This window comes from Xiphias gladius, chromosome 8, assembly GCF_016859285.1.
Source record: "Xiphias gladius isolate SHS-SW01 ecotype Sanya breed wild chromosome 8, ASM1685928v1, whole genome shotgun sequence".
In the NCBI taxonomy this organism is placed as follows: domain Eukaryota; kingdom Metazoa; phylum Chordata; class Actinopteri; order Istiophoriformes; family Xiphiidae; genus Xiphias; species Xiphias gladius.
The window spans coordinates 23358749-23372600 of NC_053407.1; the positions used below are offsets into that span (position 1 = coordinate 23358749).

A 13852-nucleotide genomic window follows, 5' to 3' on the forward strand; every position below is an offset into this window, starting at 1 on the left:
CTAAAGCAGAGCCAAAGAAAAAAAAAAAGTCTGAGGAAAGCAGTGACACTAAAAATAAATAAATAAATAAACTAGCTATCATACTGTTTTCAAAGTCATTGTCTGAAAGGATTTTTTTTAGAGTGTTTTGTCACAAGATGAAGCCACAAATATGGACTTTTGTGCGTTAGTGGAAATGTAGAGTAGGGGGATATACAGAAGAAGTGTTAGGGGAGCTTAAATGATCACACGCATTGTCGTAAAGCAAGAGTTCATCATTTTGGGAAATACACTTTTTTACTTTCTTGCCAAAAGTTAGATGAGAGGATTGATACCGCTCTCCAATCTGTACGGTAGATATTAAGCTAGACCCAGCAGCTGCTTACCTAAACTTGGCATAAGGACTGGAAGCAGGTGAAAACAACTACGTTGGCTCTGTCCAAGAGTAAAAAGATCTGCCTACCATCACCTTTGCAGCTCACTAACTCACACATGCAAATTTTGTATGGATTAACATGGTTAGTAGTGAGCTGTAGAGGTGCTGGTAGATGGGTCTTGTTCCCTTTGCACAGAGCCAGGCTAGCTTTTTCCCCCGCGTTCCAGTCTTTATGTGAAGCTAAGCTAACTGGCTGCTGGTTCAAGCTTCATAATTACCCTAAAATATGAGAGTGGTATCGATCTTCTTATCTAATTCTGGGCAAAAAGAGTGTTTCCCAAAATTTCGAACTGTTCCTTTAAAACTTTTTAATTCCCCAAGGACTTTCTTTCGATGAAACATGAATGTATTTTATGACTCTTCTGCACTTTTGCTGCATGCTTGCCCATATGGAATATTCCAAAATTTTCGTGTCACTACTAAAATTTTCATATCACTATTTAAAAAAAAATGACCTGTACGTACCCTCTGGATTTGTGAACTCTCTGAATGTGGCCAAGGAGATGAAGGTGTGAGACACTGAGTGCGTGGGGTCCAGAACACAGGCGACGTCACTGGCCTGACAGGACTTTATACAGCGAATGGTGTCAGAGCGTTCAAGCCTCGCCACTCTAAAGGAGAGAACAAACATACACACCCAAAACAAAAAGAAAACACAAATACACACATGGCCTCTGACCTTTAGGTAATGTCTATATAAAGACTTCAGAGTCAACCGCGATTGGTTTCTAAAGCTCACAATAACAGAGCATCCTTGGGAGCAGCCCACTGCGTAATCAAGAACTCAGTGGGACAACTCCAATTGCCGCTACACAAACAATATCTGAACAAGACAGAAAGGATACTGGATATAGCAGTCAACATCAAAAACAATCAAACTCTATGTGGTTTGGAAGAATAATAAACCAACAATGGCCAAAGCTCATGCTGAGGCCAAACTTTGTAGCATGTGGAGACTCGCGCTGCCATTGATGCTTTTCTGATGCACTATTTCAAGCTGTGTGGGAAATGAATTACTGCACTCACACGGAGTGATCCACAACCTGCTCAGGAAAATATTTGGATTTGCTGAGCATCCCCAGCTTCACATCAGATAATCTCTTGAGGAGGATTTATGGGGCAAGGGAGTGTTCTAAAAGACTCCTAAATTGTGAGCAACATGACTAGACAACTCCCCAACCTCTCCCCAGGGCAGCTCTCATCCTATTATTTAGGGCTTTGTTTATTCCACAGACTAATCAGTGACAGGTTGGAGGGAATGGAGGGCCTCTGCTGGCTCCTAAAGCTAACGCCACCTGAAGTATTACTATTCACTACCTGTCTGCTGCATAAGACCTTGAGAGAGGTTTGTAAGGCATTAACAACCTCATAAATCAAGAGTTTGTCTTTGAAATGATGATGAACTTGTGCTCATGAGAGAACTTTTGAAACAAAATATGAGCCTTGACTTTGAAATCCAGGATTTTAAATTCAAGTTTGGTCTTTACAAAGGAGACAAGTCAGTGCATGATTATATTGGGCTATGAAAACAGCCAGGTTGCCATGTATAAGTCCAGTTAATGTGCATGGCAGCCATACAGTGTAGCCACACTGTGAGTCATGGGCCGTGGATCTCTGGCGCTCCTCAGGGGACCTATAGGCTGCAACTCAAAGCCCAGGCCTGGCTTGGGTTGCAGGGCTCCTTTCATGGAGAGCGAGGAGAGAAGCCCCTGACAAAAAGTCAAGCCACCACTGGGTAGGGGCTTGTAATTAGCAATTAGCGGGTGGGTCCAAGTTTTGCTTTGGCCCAGGCCAAACCCACAAAATGTTCTCCTAGTTTATAATACCACGGCCTGAGCTGCAGAAAGACCCGAGTGGGGCTCTAGAGGATGAGGTGAAAGCTCTGTCGGGGTAGAGAGTAAATTTACGAGACGATAATGACCCAGGGTGAACTGCCCCTTTACACACAGACGGGCACTTCAAAGCAGGGGCAGCAAGTGGAGCTAATTACAGCTCCATGTATGTATTAACGCATGCATATATCTGCATCAAAAATGCCTTTATGTGTGTGTTTATGTTCATTTGTGCATGCGTGCCTTTGTGCATGCAAACATGCTTGTGTACATGTGCATGTGTGTGTGTGTGCGTGTGTGCATGCACATATGCACGTCTTCTTCATCTCCCCGTGCCTCACGTGTCCCAGCCCAGGAGAAAAACCCCAATACTTTCAGACCAGAAAGAAAAACAGACTTTTTGGATGAAAGTCCTCTGGTCAAGCGTAGGGCCTTTTATTTTTTTGGTAATTATTATTTATAGTCGGCACATTGATAACGCCCCAACACAAACACTGCAGGGCATCATTCATTCTGTGCACGCTGATGTTGCTGTACCACAAATTGTTCAGCCCACCGGCCAGAGCCCAGAGCCCCATAACTCAATGTCAAAGGGGAGGAAAAAACCTCCTGCACGCCACTATGTTCTTATTTTAAGGATATCCCCACCAGGGACCAAGTGCATCCTTACTGGCCTGACAGCTCAGGACAGGAGGAACCTAGGACATCTGAATTTACAGTTATTATAAGCCGCAGCCCTCAGGCAGCAGCCTCACAGCATGTCAGACTATTTATACTCTCTCCTGCTGGTGCACATTTCCCTCTCCTTTGCCACTGCATCCCATCGCGTGTCACTTACTCAGCCTTCATTTGGACTATCTGCCTGCTTTGGGGTGTACACCCGCAGTATGCAGTGGAAATCTGTGCATTTCACATTAAGCCCTAAACGTAATGGGAGCTAAAGAGATATACATAAAAAATAACTGACAAAGAAAGATGTATTTGCGGTGCAAACCGACTGACGTTTGGGAAGTGGTATCAGTGCATTGAGAGGTCCAATCTGGCTTGTGACTAGAATCTGGAGGTGTGGAATTACTTTATGGACTTAATAAATAGTGAAATTTGAAGTATATGCACATCCAGTACATAACTGAAGAGTGACTCATAGATGAAAAATTTGAGTTTTTTGTTTCTTAGCCAATTTAAAATATAAGTCTGGCTTGCTTCTGTGTTTACGAACATTACTGATGCAGGAAATCTTTTAAATCATCAGGAAACATTAATAGCTAATAATAACTAAGAACATTAATAAATTCAGTTGTTGTCTACTGTTAATATATGTATTAAAAGACCTTGTGTATAGATTTTTGCTGTCAGATGACCCTTTTTTTCCATCAGATCACAGACTACACCTTTAACTTTAAATACATATGCATTATTAGATATTTGCATGTTGGATTTCCTCTTCACCGAAGCTGTTGGAATAATAGTAACATGAAACTATTTGAGGAAGTCTTCATGCCTCCATCTGTGATGTGGCCTCACATTCCAGCTGCTCTCTTTGCTGTATTTGATTAAATCCCACAATGTACCATTATCAAGAACTGGATTTGACTTGAACATGTGTTATTTCTATTTCAATTTTAATAGAAAACTGTTCATCCAACACATAAACCATAAAATACTGCAAAACGTCAGACTTTATCATGCAACCGCCATCAAATTACACTTAGTTGTAGGAAGACTTGGGTCGTTACCATTATAAAAGTTACCCTGACCTAGAACGCCACCTAGCGGCTATCACAATGCCTTACCTCCAAGAAGATACATTCAATTGGGCTTAATTTATACTGCTGAATAATGATCGTCAATTCTAGTGTCAAAAAGTTAATTATGTAAAATGCTAAAAAACTAAAAACTGCGCTTCCTTCTGATTTTTGGATGTTAATTGTTTTTTTTTTTCATATCCACTCTTAAAAAATGATGTGCCATTTTTAACATACGTTTAGTGTGGGACAGAGTCATTTCCATTTTAAGTTATTTTTCTTAAAGTGACGTTGAGAAAACCGGGCTTGATAATTGATCAGAAAAATGGGGGAAGCCTCTTTGTCCGTTGGTTTGTAGTTGTTTCAAAAATGTAAAATTTGTTTAAGAGGTACAGAATGTCACTGTGCCCAGCCAAGAAAAAGTCCTACATATAATCCCCCAAAAAACAGATCAGTGAGCTTTAGAGGTGCCGATAGGCAGATTTTGTTTCCTTTGGACAGAGCTATGCTAGTTGTTTCCGGTCTTGATGCTAAGCTAAGTTAGCCAACTGCTGGTGGTAGCATCTTAGTTATTGTACAGACATGACAGCGGTGTCAGTCTTTTCGTCTGTCTCTTGGCAAGAAGGCGAATAATTGTATTTCCAAACAATATTATATTTAACTGCATATATCTCTATGCAGTATGTTCTGCAACCATTTATGTGTTACAACATAGCCTAGACTGCATCACCGTGCTATGCTATCAACACACTGTATGTTCACATTGCATGCATTTAGTGTTGAGGATAAATTTGTGTTTTCTCCACGAGATAATTCATTTAAAATGACACATCCTTTTTTAGAGTGTAGTAACTCATATAAACTTACATAAAACTTGTGTTTATTCTATTAGGGGATTATAAGGTACTCTGGGCTCCTCCTGGGTAACAAACACCAGCACTTTAGCCAGGTATGTGCTGATCGTGCCGTAGCGACGCAGCCTTAGCTCCAGAGACAGATCAAAGTCCTGCGGCTTGTTGATGAGTTTTGCCACTGACATCACGCCACCTGTGGGCATCTGTTCCGTCTTGAAGAAACCGTCCTCGTTGCCAGCAGTGATAGCAATCTGGATGTCATCGCCAGGCACGGTGTGGGAGGGGCCCATGCGGAAGATGTTGGTGAAGACGGGAATGTTGGTGGGGAAGGTGAGGTGGTAGTAGGTTATTCTCAGGGGCATGGCCAGGCACTCGACAGACTCATTGCAAAGCAAGCGTTCACATCGACTGCAAAAAGAGAAAGATGGGGGACAGGGCAGGACAAGACAAGACAGAACAAAACAGGCACAGAGAGAAAGAGAGACCAGGTGTAAATTTCATTTGCCGTGCATGGCATGCAGTGAAAGGAACATCAGTCTCAGCAGCCTAGCGCTTGACAGGCCAGTCATGGTGCCCTCTGTGGGATCATGCAAGAAGTTCTGCAATTGGCACCTCCAAAACAAGGGCGGGCATACACAGCCTCTACTGAATCTGTGCCAAAATTGAGGCTGAAAAGTATCCATATGCATTATTCTAAAACAACAGAACATGCTACAGCCAAATATTTTCTGAAGTCATTCCAGCATTGAGCATACTGGACATGCAGAGCCTTGATCCATACATATGAACGGTTAGTTGAAAACGCCTGATATTGTTTTAATTGTTGTACCTGTACTCAGATCTATTACTATGATGACCATTCAGACTTGACTGTGAGGAACATAGACCTCGCTCCATGAGTGTTTATGTGTGTGAGGTTTGCTGTTGATGTTTGTATTATTTATGTCTGTCCATTAATTCTCATTCTCACGAATCCTCCGCATTAATTCTCAGCACAGACGATACATTCAAAGTTGTGTCTGTTCATGAATGTGTGTCCTGTTCAGCAAAGTGTCTGCAACAGAGACACAATTCAGATACTCACGCTTCTCCAGCACGCCGGTAGTTGTTGGGACACTCGAAGGACAGGCATCTGAATCCTCCCTGAACGTTAAAGCAGCTCTGATTCTCTTTGCATGTGTGTGTTCCCGTCACACATTCATCAATATCTGGGAGCGAAAAGACAAAAAGTGGAAAAATGTGTTTTCGAGACATTCACAAAAATAACTTAAAAACTACTACTAAAATTGACATAAGACCACATTCGTTACGTCTAGCAATACAGTAAAGACAGCTTACCCTGGCAGCTGCGCCCATTGAGTGCCAAAGTATAGCCAGTGACAGGACAGGAACAGTGGAAGCTGCCAGGCGTGTTGTGACAGCGATAGGAGCAAATATGACCTCCAGTAGGCAGGGCACACTCATCTATATCTAGAAAGGTCACACAGACAAATAACAAGTCAACCCAGAGAAAAATGTGTGGTGATTATAAATCCTGCAGCTGTATGCTTACACGTTATTGCAGTGTGCATATCAACACATAGTGGAAGATAGCACAAAACCTAGCACTAATCACATAGGAATCTGCTGTACGTCCAAGATATAATTCATCTAAGTACCTGTTAGAACGGTTCCATTTTACCTTCACAAGTCATGCCATCGATGTCACTGAGCTGGTATCCCCGCCGACAGTAACACTGGTAGGAGCCATACACGTTGGCACACTCTTGACTGCATGGGTTGGTCTCACATTCATTCAGATCTGCAGAGAAAAGATTGCAATAGAACATTATGAACTCTATTCTACAAACAACTACACCTCCATATTCTTTCAGAGAAGTGGATTCTCCCCTGTCCATATAAATATGTAAAAAGTAAACTGTTGCATGCTTGTTAAGTGCTTGGTTTCAATGTGAACCGGTTACTGAGAATGGGCTCAAACTGAATAGACTAAAACGCACAATTTGGGGTAGATGAGGGTGGGTTTTTTACAAGGGTGACAATCTCAAAGGTGTTCAGTGTCTCAGTGCCATTAAAACTAAACTCCAGGCTGTAGTAGGATGAGTAACATCACAATACAATTGTGGGATATAATTTGCAGAACACACAATATGTTCTTCTCTCCTGTAGGTAACAGCCAAAGCTGGCTAAGAACCATCAACACTGTACCATGCATACCATTATAGTGAACTCCATCTATAAACTAAAAAACAATGTTGTCTAAAGCCAACCTTTTTTTTATTTTCCCACATACACACACACACACACACACACACACACACACACACACAGGAGCCAAGAATGAAACCACCAGCCTTAAAGGCTGACCCACCCTTGCCTGATTTAGAGCACACTGTGTCCATTAACACATCTAAATAAACAGTATTTTTAGAGTCGGACAATGAATGCCTGCCTCCATTTTGATAAAGGGGGACTGTGAAAATCATAATGAAAATAAGTCCCGTCCTTGGGCGACCTGATAGACAGGTGGTTATGGTGTATACCTCAAAGGCGTGAATGCCCTGAAAAGCGAGAAACTGGTTTGACTCCAGGGACTCAGCTGGACCCAGCCAGCTGGACCATTTGCTGCATATCATTCCCCTTCTCTCCTTCCATTTCCTGCCTGTCTTCACTGTCCTTATCATAATAAAAAAAAATAACTTTAAAAAGAAGAAAATAATTCCAAGCCTTTGTTTTATTACTCACAGAGTAGTAAAACCTTTTTGCCACAGCAGGTAGCAGAAAGATGCGTCAACTGTTCTCACAGCCAAAAGGTCCATCGCAAGATTGAATAGGGGTTTCTATGGTTCCAGTTAATGAGAGTATATGCAAGGTATAGCCTACAGCATACACAGCACATATGGTAATTGCAATTCTCCCAATTTGGATATGACTTACCATCACAATTCCTGCCATCAGCAGCGAGCTTGAACCCTGATGTGCAGCTACACTTGTAAGATCCCAGACTGTTCTCGCACTTATGAGCACACAGGCGGCCAGGGTAGTGCCTGCATTCATTAATATCTAAAACACAAAGTGAAAACATGCCACTGTAAGATGATGAAATTATGACAAAATTCTCTGAACATTTTGACCAGTAGCACAATATTAGTAGACAATGTTTTATTTACATGCAGACTTAGATTTAGCTACTTACACTGTGTAAGAACATCAGGCAAGATCTATTAATTCCTTACCTTCACAAACCCGGCTGATGCTGTTGAAGATGTAGCCAGTGTCACACTCACAGCGGTAGGAGCCCACCAGGTTGACACAACCATGACCTGCACAGACCTTTTCAGGGCCTCTGCACTCATCAATATCTGTGGACAGGAATGCACAGTAAGCAACAGAGAACACCACGGTATGCACCTCAGGTAGGTTAGTAGGATGCTTTGTATCTAGGAAAGGCGAGTTGTCCAGCCGTACCTACACAGCGTGTGCCCTCTTCGTTAAGGTGGTATCCTCGACCACAGTTAACAGAGTTCCGCTGGCAGATGTAGGAGCCAACTGTGTTGATACAGACCTGCCCTCTTTGGCACGGACCCACCTGGCTAACACATTCATTGATATCTGAAAACACAGATGCAGATGGCGTTGTTAAACAATGAAAAACTGCTCTGATTCATCTTACCCAGTGTCATTTCATGTATGCTGAGCTAGACTCCACAAAGAATTATTTTGATCTAAATTAAGCCATCTCTCCCAACATGCAGCAAAATTAAATGTACTGTTAGTGAGCATGCAAAACCAATCATGCGGCAAGGACTGTAGGTGTAAATTAAAGGCTTATAAAGGGTTAATTTCCTGGAGGGCATGTACTCTTCATCTGGATTTGCTTAGAGCTGATGGTGGGGATGCTGGTGGATAAAAAGGTCAGGAGTTCACTGAAATCATTTTTAAAAAATTCAAAATTGATGTATGAAGAGTAGTCTTCTAGATATGTGGCTCTGAACCAAAAAAACGGGTGTACCAACAGCCAAAAGAACTGGCCACCTGCCATCACTTAAAATGAGCTTATATATATGTACACCCAAAACATTTTCAAAAAACTGCCATGAAATGGCTATCTGAGTGGTAAAGCAAAGCTCTGGATGGGACACTTCTATATTGTAATTTGTTATGGTGCAGTTGCTTACCAATGCAGTGGCCCAGGGCATCCTGGATAAAGCCAGCCCCGCACTTGACCCTAGGAACACAACGGAATGACCCCTGGGTGTTTTGGCACTCAAACTCTGGGCCACAGTTATGGATACCAGTATCACACTCATCAATATCTGGATGAAAAAAAACACAGTAGAATTGCTATTGAACACACTGTGAAAACTGGCAAAAACATGACTCAAGTATACATTATCTGCGCTTATAGTGTCTCTCCACAAGACCGGTCAATTTAACTGACCTTTGCAATTGTTGTTGTCAGTGAGTTCATAGCCAGTCCCGCAGCTGACCTCCCTCTGGCAACGAAACGAGCCCACGGTGTTGATACAACGCTCTCCTCTCCGACAGTTGCTGGCTCCCAGCAAACACTCGTTGATATCTGGGAGAGGAGAGGAGAGGAATGGAGCTTCACATCTTCATTCTTCCCAGCAGGGCCCTTGTTGTATCAAATTCGGCCAAATACTGTACATTCCATAAAGATTACTTTGATGTTAAATTATTAACCTTCGAATTGGAAGATGGAGAAGAGTCAGAAGGCCACTTACCCTCACAGTTCTTTCCATCTGGTTTGAGTTTGTAGCCTTTGAAACAGGCACAAGTGTCATTGCTGACACAGCGATGAACACATTTGCCTGAAAAACCAACACAAACATGCTAATAACTGCATTAACAAGGTTATATCAGGTAAGTGTAAAGGCTTATTTATTGGCTTATTATACTATACCTTCACACTGATCACTTAATACTGAATTATCTCCATTTTCATTGGTTGCATCCTTGTTTGGTACTGTGTGAGAAAAAAAATAAGCACCCTTATTCATACGCTCACATAGCACCTTACACATCATGTCTTAAAATCAAAATCAATAATCTGTCTATTTATTTTTAACAGTCAATAAATTGCTTACCCTATAATGTCAACCAGTTGCAGGGCCAAGATTTTCGTGTCAAGATGCTAATTATTGAATTAGATCACACCAACAAAAATCTTACCTAAAATCTTAAATGAGTTTAAATTAAACAAAATATTTCCTATTCAAATAGCAATTTATTTGTTTGTTTGTCAAGCGAACAATCACTCTCGACCTCCCGTAAAAGCTAAGGGCAATGACCACATGCATCCACCAGGGGGCAGCGTGGGCTTATGTTTGACAACACCAGTGGTGCTCTGATTTCTCCACCTAATTTTTCTTATTTCTCATGTTCATCCTCCAGTATTTTGGGAAATTTTATGTGGTTTTTCTATTGTATTCTGTTTTATTACCCTTACTGTAAAGTTCACTGCTTTGATACAAACAAACGTGAGAAAAGAATCGCCTACTGCATGATTGTTTATTCTACACCCACACTCAGTTTGTCCTGCGGGTGCCGTCTGGTTATCTGGGGCTCCATCCACGCAGCAGGCACGGGACACTAGGCCGCACTGGTAGCCCACAGTGAGGCTGTGATCACAGGGTAGGCCCTGCTCCTGGGCCGCCTTCCCCAGGAGACAACAGTCACAGCACATCTACAGAGAACAACACAACGTGTTAGATAGTAAGGGAGCATAGTCAGATAAATCTTAAAGATTTACAACGAACAGAGAGGAAGAACTCCTTGTGAGGAATTTATGTACCAGGAGAAGTGAAACCAAAAATGCAGACAAAGAAAAGAAGATTGTTTGATAAGGTGGTTGGTGAAATACTATAGGTAGACGAGACAGACTTTTAGGCTGACAAATGAGGACGCGGTGACAGACAGACATCCAAGAAGAAAGGCGGACAACCAGACAGTAATGAGATGATCATCATCCCCTCCGGCTGAAGCATGCTCAATCAATCAATATAGCAGCCTGGTAATGTCAGTCGGGGATGGGGATGAGAGGTGCAGAGTGTGAAGGATGGGTGTGTTTGTTTTCCAGTACAGGCAATGAGGGTATAAGCCTGAAATTTGACAGTCTGTGGCGTACGTGTGTAGCAATGGTAGTGATTGTGAGACTGAACACATGCCAAGTTTCGAAATCACTGGTTAAGAGTCTCGCAAAGACTGCGGCTCTTACAAATTGTATACCAGTAGCTGTTAACTGCTGATCTGTGAGTGCGTGTGTGTTTGTGTGTGTTTGTGTGTGTGTGTGTGTGTGTGTGTGTGTGTGTGTGTGTGTGTGTGTGTGTGTGTGTGTGTGTGTGTGTGTGTGTTTATGTTATGTGTGGGTACATGCCAATGTGGCCTCGGCACTGTCCTACATAACTTTTAGGTTTTCAGAAAACTTTTCAGGACAGAGTAAACAGTAGTAGCTGGATAAAATCTAGGGCTTGGCATGTTCAAAAGTCTGCAAACAAAAAATGTGCCCACGGACACAAAGCTATTATATCCTCAATGTAATTATTGATGGTTTTAATCTGCTTAAAGCATCACATCAGCAAAGTTAACTAAATCAGGACAGGTCAGATGATGTTATATTACTTCTCAATCTCAGAAAACTAGATGAAATGCACAAAAATGTGTCATCAACCTCAGCTCTACAGAGCTTTATAGCCTCTTTCAGGTCATTGTTTTGGGTTTCCGTCCCACAACTTTGCTGTTTTTGTTCACAGTCAACGCTCTTTTCTGCCGCAGCAGGCAGCCGTTTTCAGTGAAAAAGCTCCAATAACCTTCTTTACACTACCTGCTCGGCAACAAACTGCAGACAGGCAAAAGTTAGCAACTAGCTTGTGAACTCTTTAGCCAAATATTTCCCGCAGAATTAAGTGGAAACGACTAAAAGAAGTGTAAATAATACTTACATTCTTACATTTGACCGTATGACCCCGTTGAATGCTAATGCCGCTCTGTCTGAGCTGGATGTGTAAATAAGGAAATGTCTGCTAACAAGTTAGCCATATCAAAAGATGATAGTAGGCTTTTTCAGCTTGTTTTCACTGCCCCCAAGTGGCTAAAAATTTAGCTATTAAAATCTGCATTACAACATACATTGACCCGAATTCATTGTTAAAGAAAGGGTTTGATACTTTGGGAAATATGCTTATTCACGTTCCAGATGAGAGTTAGGTTAGCAGGCTGATACCACACTCATGTCTGTGCTTTTCATATCAAGCTGGAGCCAGGAGACAGACAACTTACCTTAGCATAAAGACTAGAAACAGGATACTAGCATCCCTAAAGTGCAGTAATTAACACGCTAGCCTATATCTTGTTTGTTCACAGGTTGTTGTTTTAAGGGAGGTTAGTTGCACGATTATTTCTTGGCAAACGGCGGAGACATCCCCTGTAAAACCATTTATCAAAGGAAGATTTTTTTTTTTTTTTTTCATTTACCTTGGGACAGACCCTGGCTAATTGTTTCCCTCGACTTCCAGTTGTAATGCTAAGCTAAGCCAACCATCTCCCGGTTGTAGCTCCACAGGTATCGCACAGACATGAGGGTGTGTATCAACCTTCTTATCTAACTCTTGCCAAGAAAGCAAATAGGTATATTTCCCCAATATTTTCTTTAATGCTTGGGAATATTATTTCTCATCTTTTATCATAATGTTACAATTTATTGTGACGTTCTCGTAGCTGTCATTGAGGGTTAAAAGTGGAGACTGATTTTCATTTCCTGTTTCATAATGTAGTCCTTTATATATAATATAATTATATACTGTAAATGTAGTAACGCAATAGAAAAATAAACCTGAGTGGGCGAAACTGTTCTCTTTCATCTATTTAAAATGGTTTGTTTTATTCACCTTACCTGGGGACATTTAAGTATGAGTCACTACCAGCACTTTACAGATGATCAAGTAAAGACAAGCTGTCCCACTGACAATTACCTCATCCTCGCAAGAAACTGCACCAACTTGCATCCCCTCCTTTCCACACTTTGCCAAGCATTTATCATCAAGATGTGTTGATGTGCAGTATGTTATGAAATTAAAGGGGCACACAGAGGGTGCGGTTGGCTAAAAAGTGCTCGGACGTGAGCCTGAGGAAGATTCGAGGGTCAGAATTTACAATCTATCTGACAGCATCAAGCTCAATTCCTCCCTGGGGTCACATGCCTCATCCTACTCATGCCGTACACACACACACACACACACACACACACACACACACACACACACACACACACACACACACACACACACACACACACACACACACACACACACACACACACACACACACACACACACACACAGATAGGATATACATCATCACTCTCACCAATCATTTGCTGGCTGTCCAGCAAAGTGATATACTGTACATTGATTTAGTAGAGGGAGATTTTTGGTGCACACAGTGATTTAATTCCCTCTTTTTGTCACTGTTTACAGTATTTTATACACATACACAAACAGACCTTTGTAGTCTTGGTCTCGCAGGTGTTGGCGAATAAAGAATCACAGGCCCCTTGGTCTTTGGCCAAGTTGATGCCAGTGGTGCACATGTTATCCTCAAGCACTGTTACACAGCACTGCTCCTGCACTATCCTGTAAGCACGAGAGAAAGCACAAAACACAGGCGGTGTATTTATTCTCAGCTCTATCAATAATCCCCAGTGTGCGACTCTGCCTTAAAGTGTAGCCCATTAAAATCGGCCTGAGGCTAGCCTGATAGGGATCTCTGAGTTACACTAAAAATGCATGGGTGTGCTGGATGAGTAAGTCCTGTGTGGGTTCAATGGACATTTATTGTGTTTTGCAAGGCTGACATCACAGGATTTAAACTGGGTTAAGCAGCACTCCCTGATGCCTTTTATTCCCTGTTATTTTAGACCCGGGTTAAACCAACATTTCACTCCCAAGCTTAACATTTGTCCACCTCCGCATGTCCTCACTCACGGTG

The 13852-nt window shown here is 42.0% G+C and overlaps 1 protein-coding gene across 2 annotated transcripts in view; it reads right to left on the bottom strand.

Moving 5' to 3' along the window:
* Positions 1–13852, bottom strand: part of fbln1 (fibulin 1) — a 30705-nt gene that overhangs the window by 11537 nt on the left and 5316 nt on the right. Inside the window, exons 3-15 of one of the 2 annotated variants that reach the window (XM_040132967.1) lie at positions 13368–13497; positions 10394–10553; positions 9771–9833; positions 9592–9678; positions 9288–9425; positions 9025–9162; positions 8315–8458; positions 8083–8208; positions 7784–7909; positions 6528–6647; positions 6185–6316; positions 5931–6054; positions 881–1026 (exon numbers count right to left, since the gene is read on the bottom strand). In XM_040132967.1, the coding sequence (XP_039988901.1) occupies positions 881–1026; positions 5931–6054; positions 6185–6316; positions 6528–6647; positions 7784–7909; positions 8083–8208; positions 8315–8458; positions 9025–9162; positions 9288–9425; positions 9592–9678; positions 9771–9833; positions 10394–10553; positions 13368–13497 (1634 nt within the window). Of the gene's footprint in view, positions 1–880; positions 1027–3850; positions 5255–5930; positions 6055–6184; positions 6317–6527; positions 6648–7783; positions 7910–8082; positions 8209–8314; positions 8459–9024; positions 9163–9287; positions 9426–9591; positions 9679–9770; positions 9834–10393; positions 10554–13367; positions 13498–13852 lie in introns of those variants that run through there. The other variant, XM_040132968.1, reaches the window with a different exon arrangement.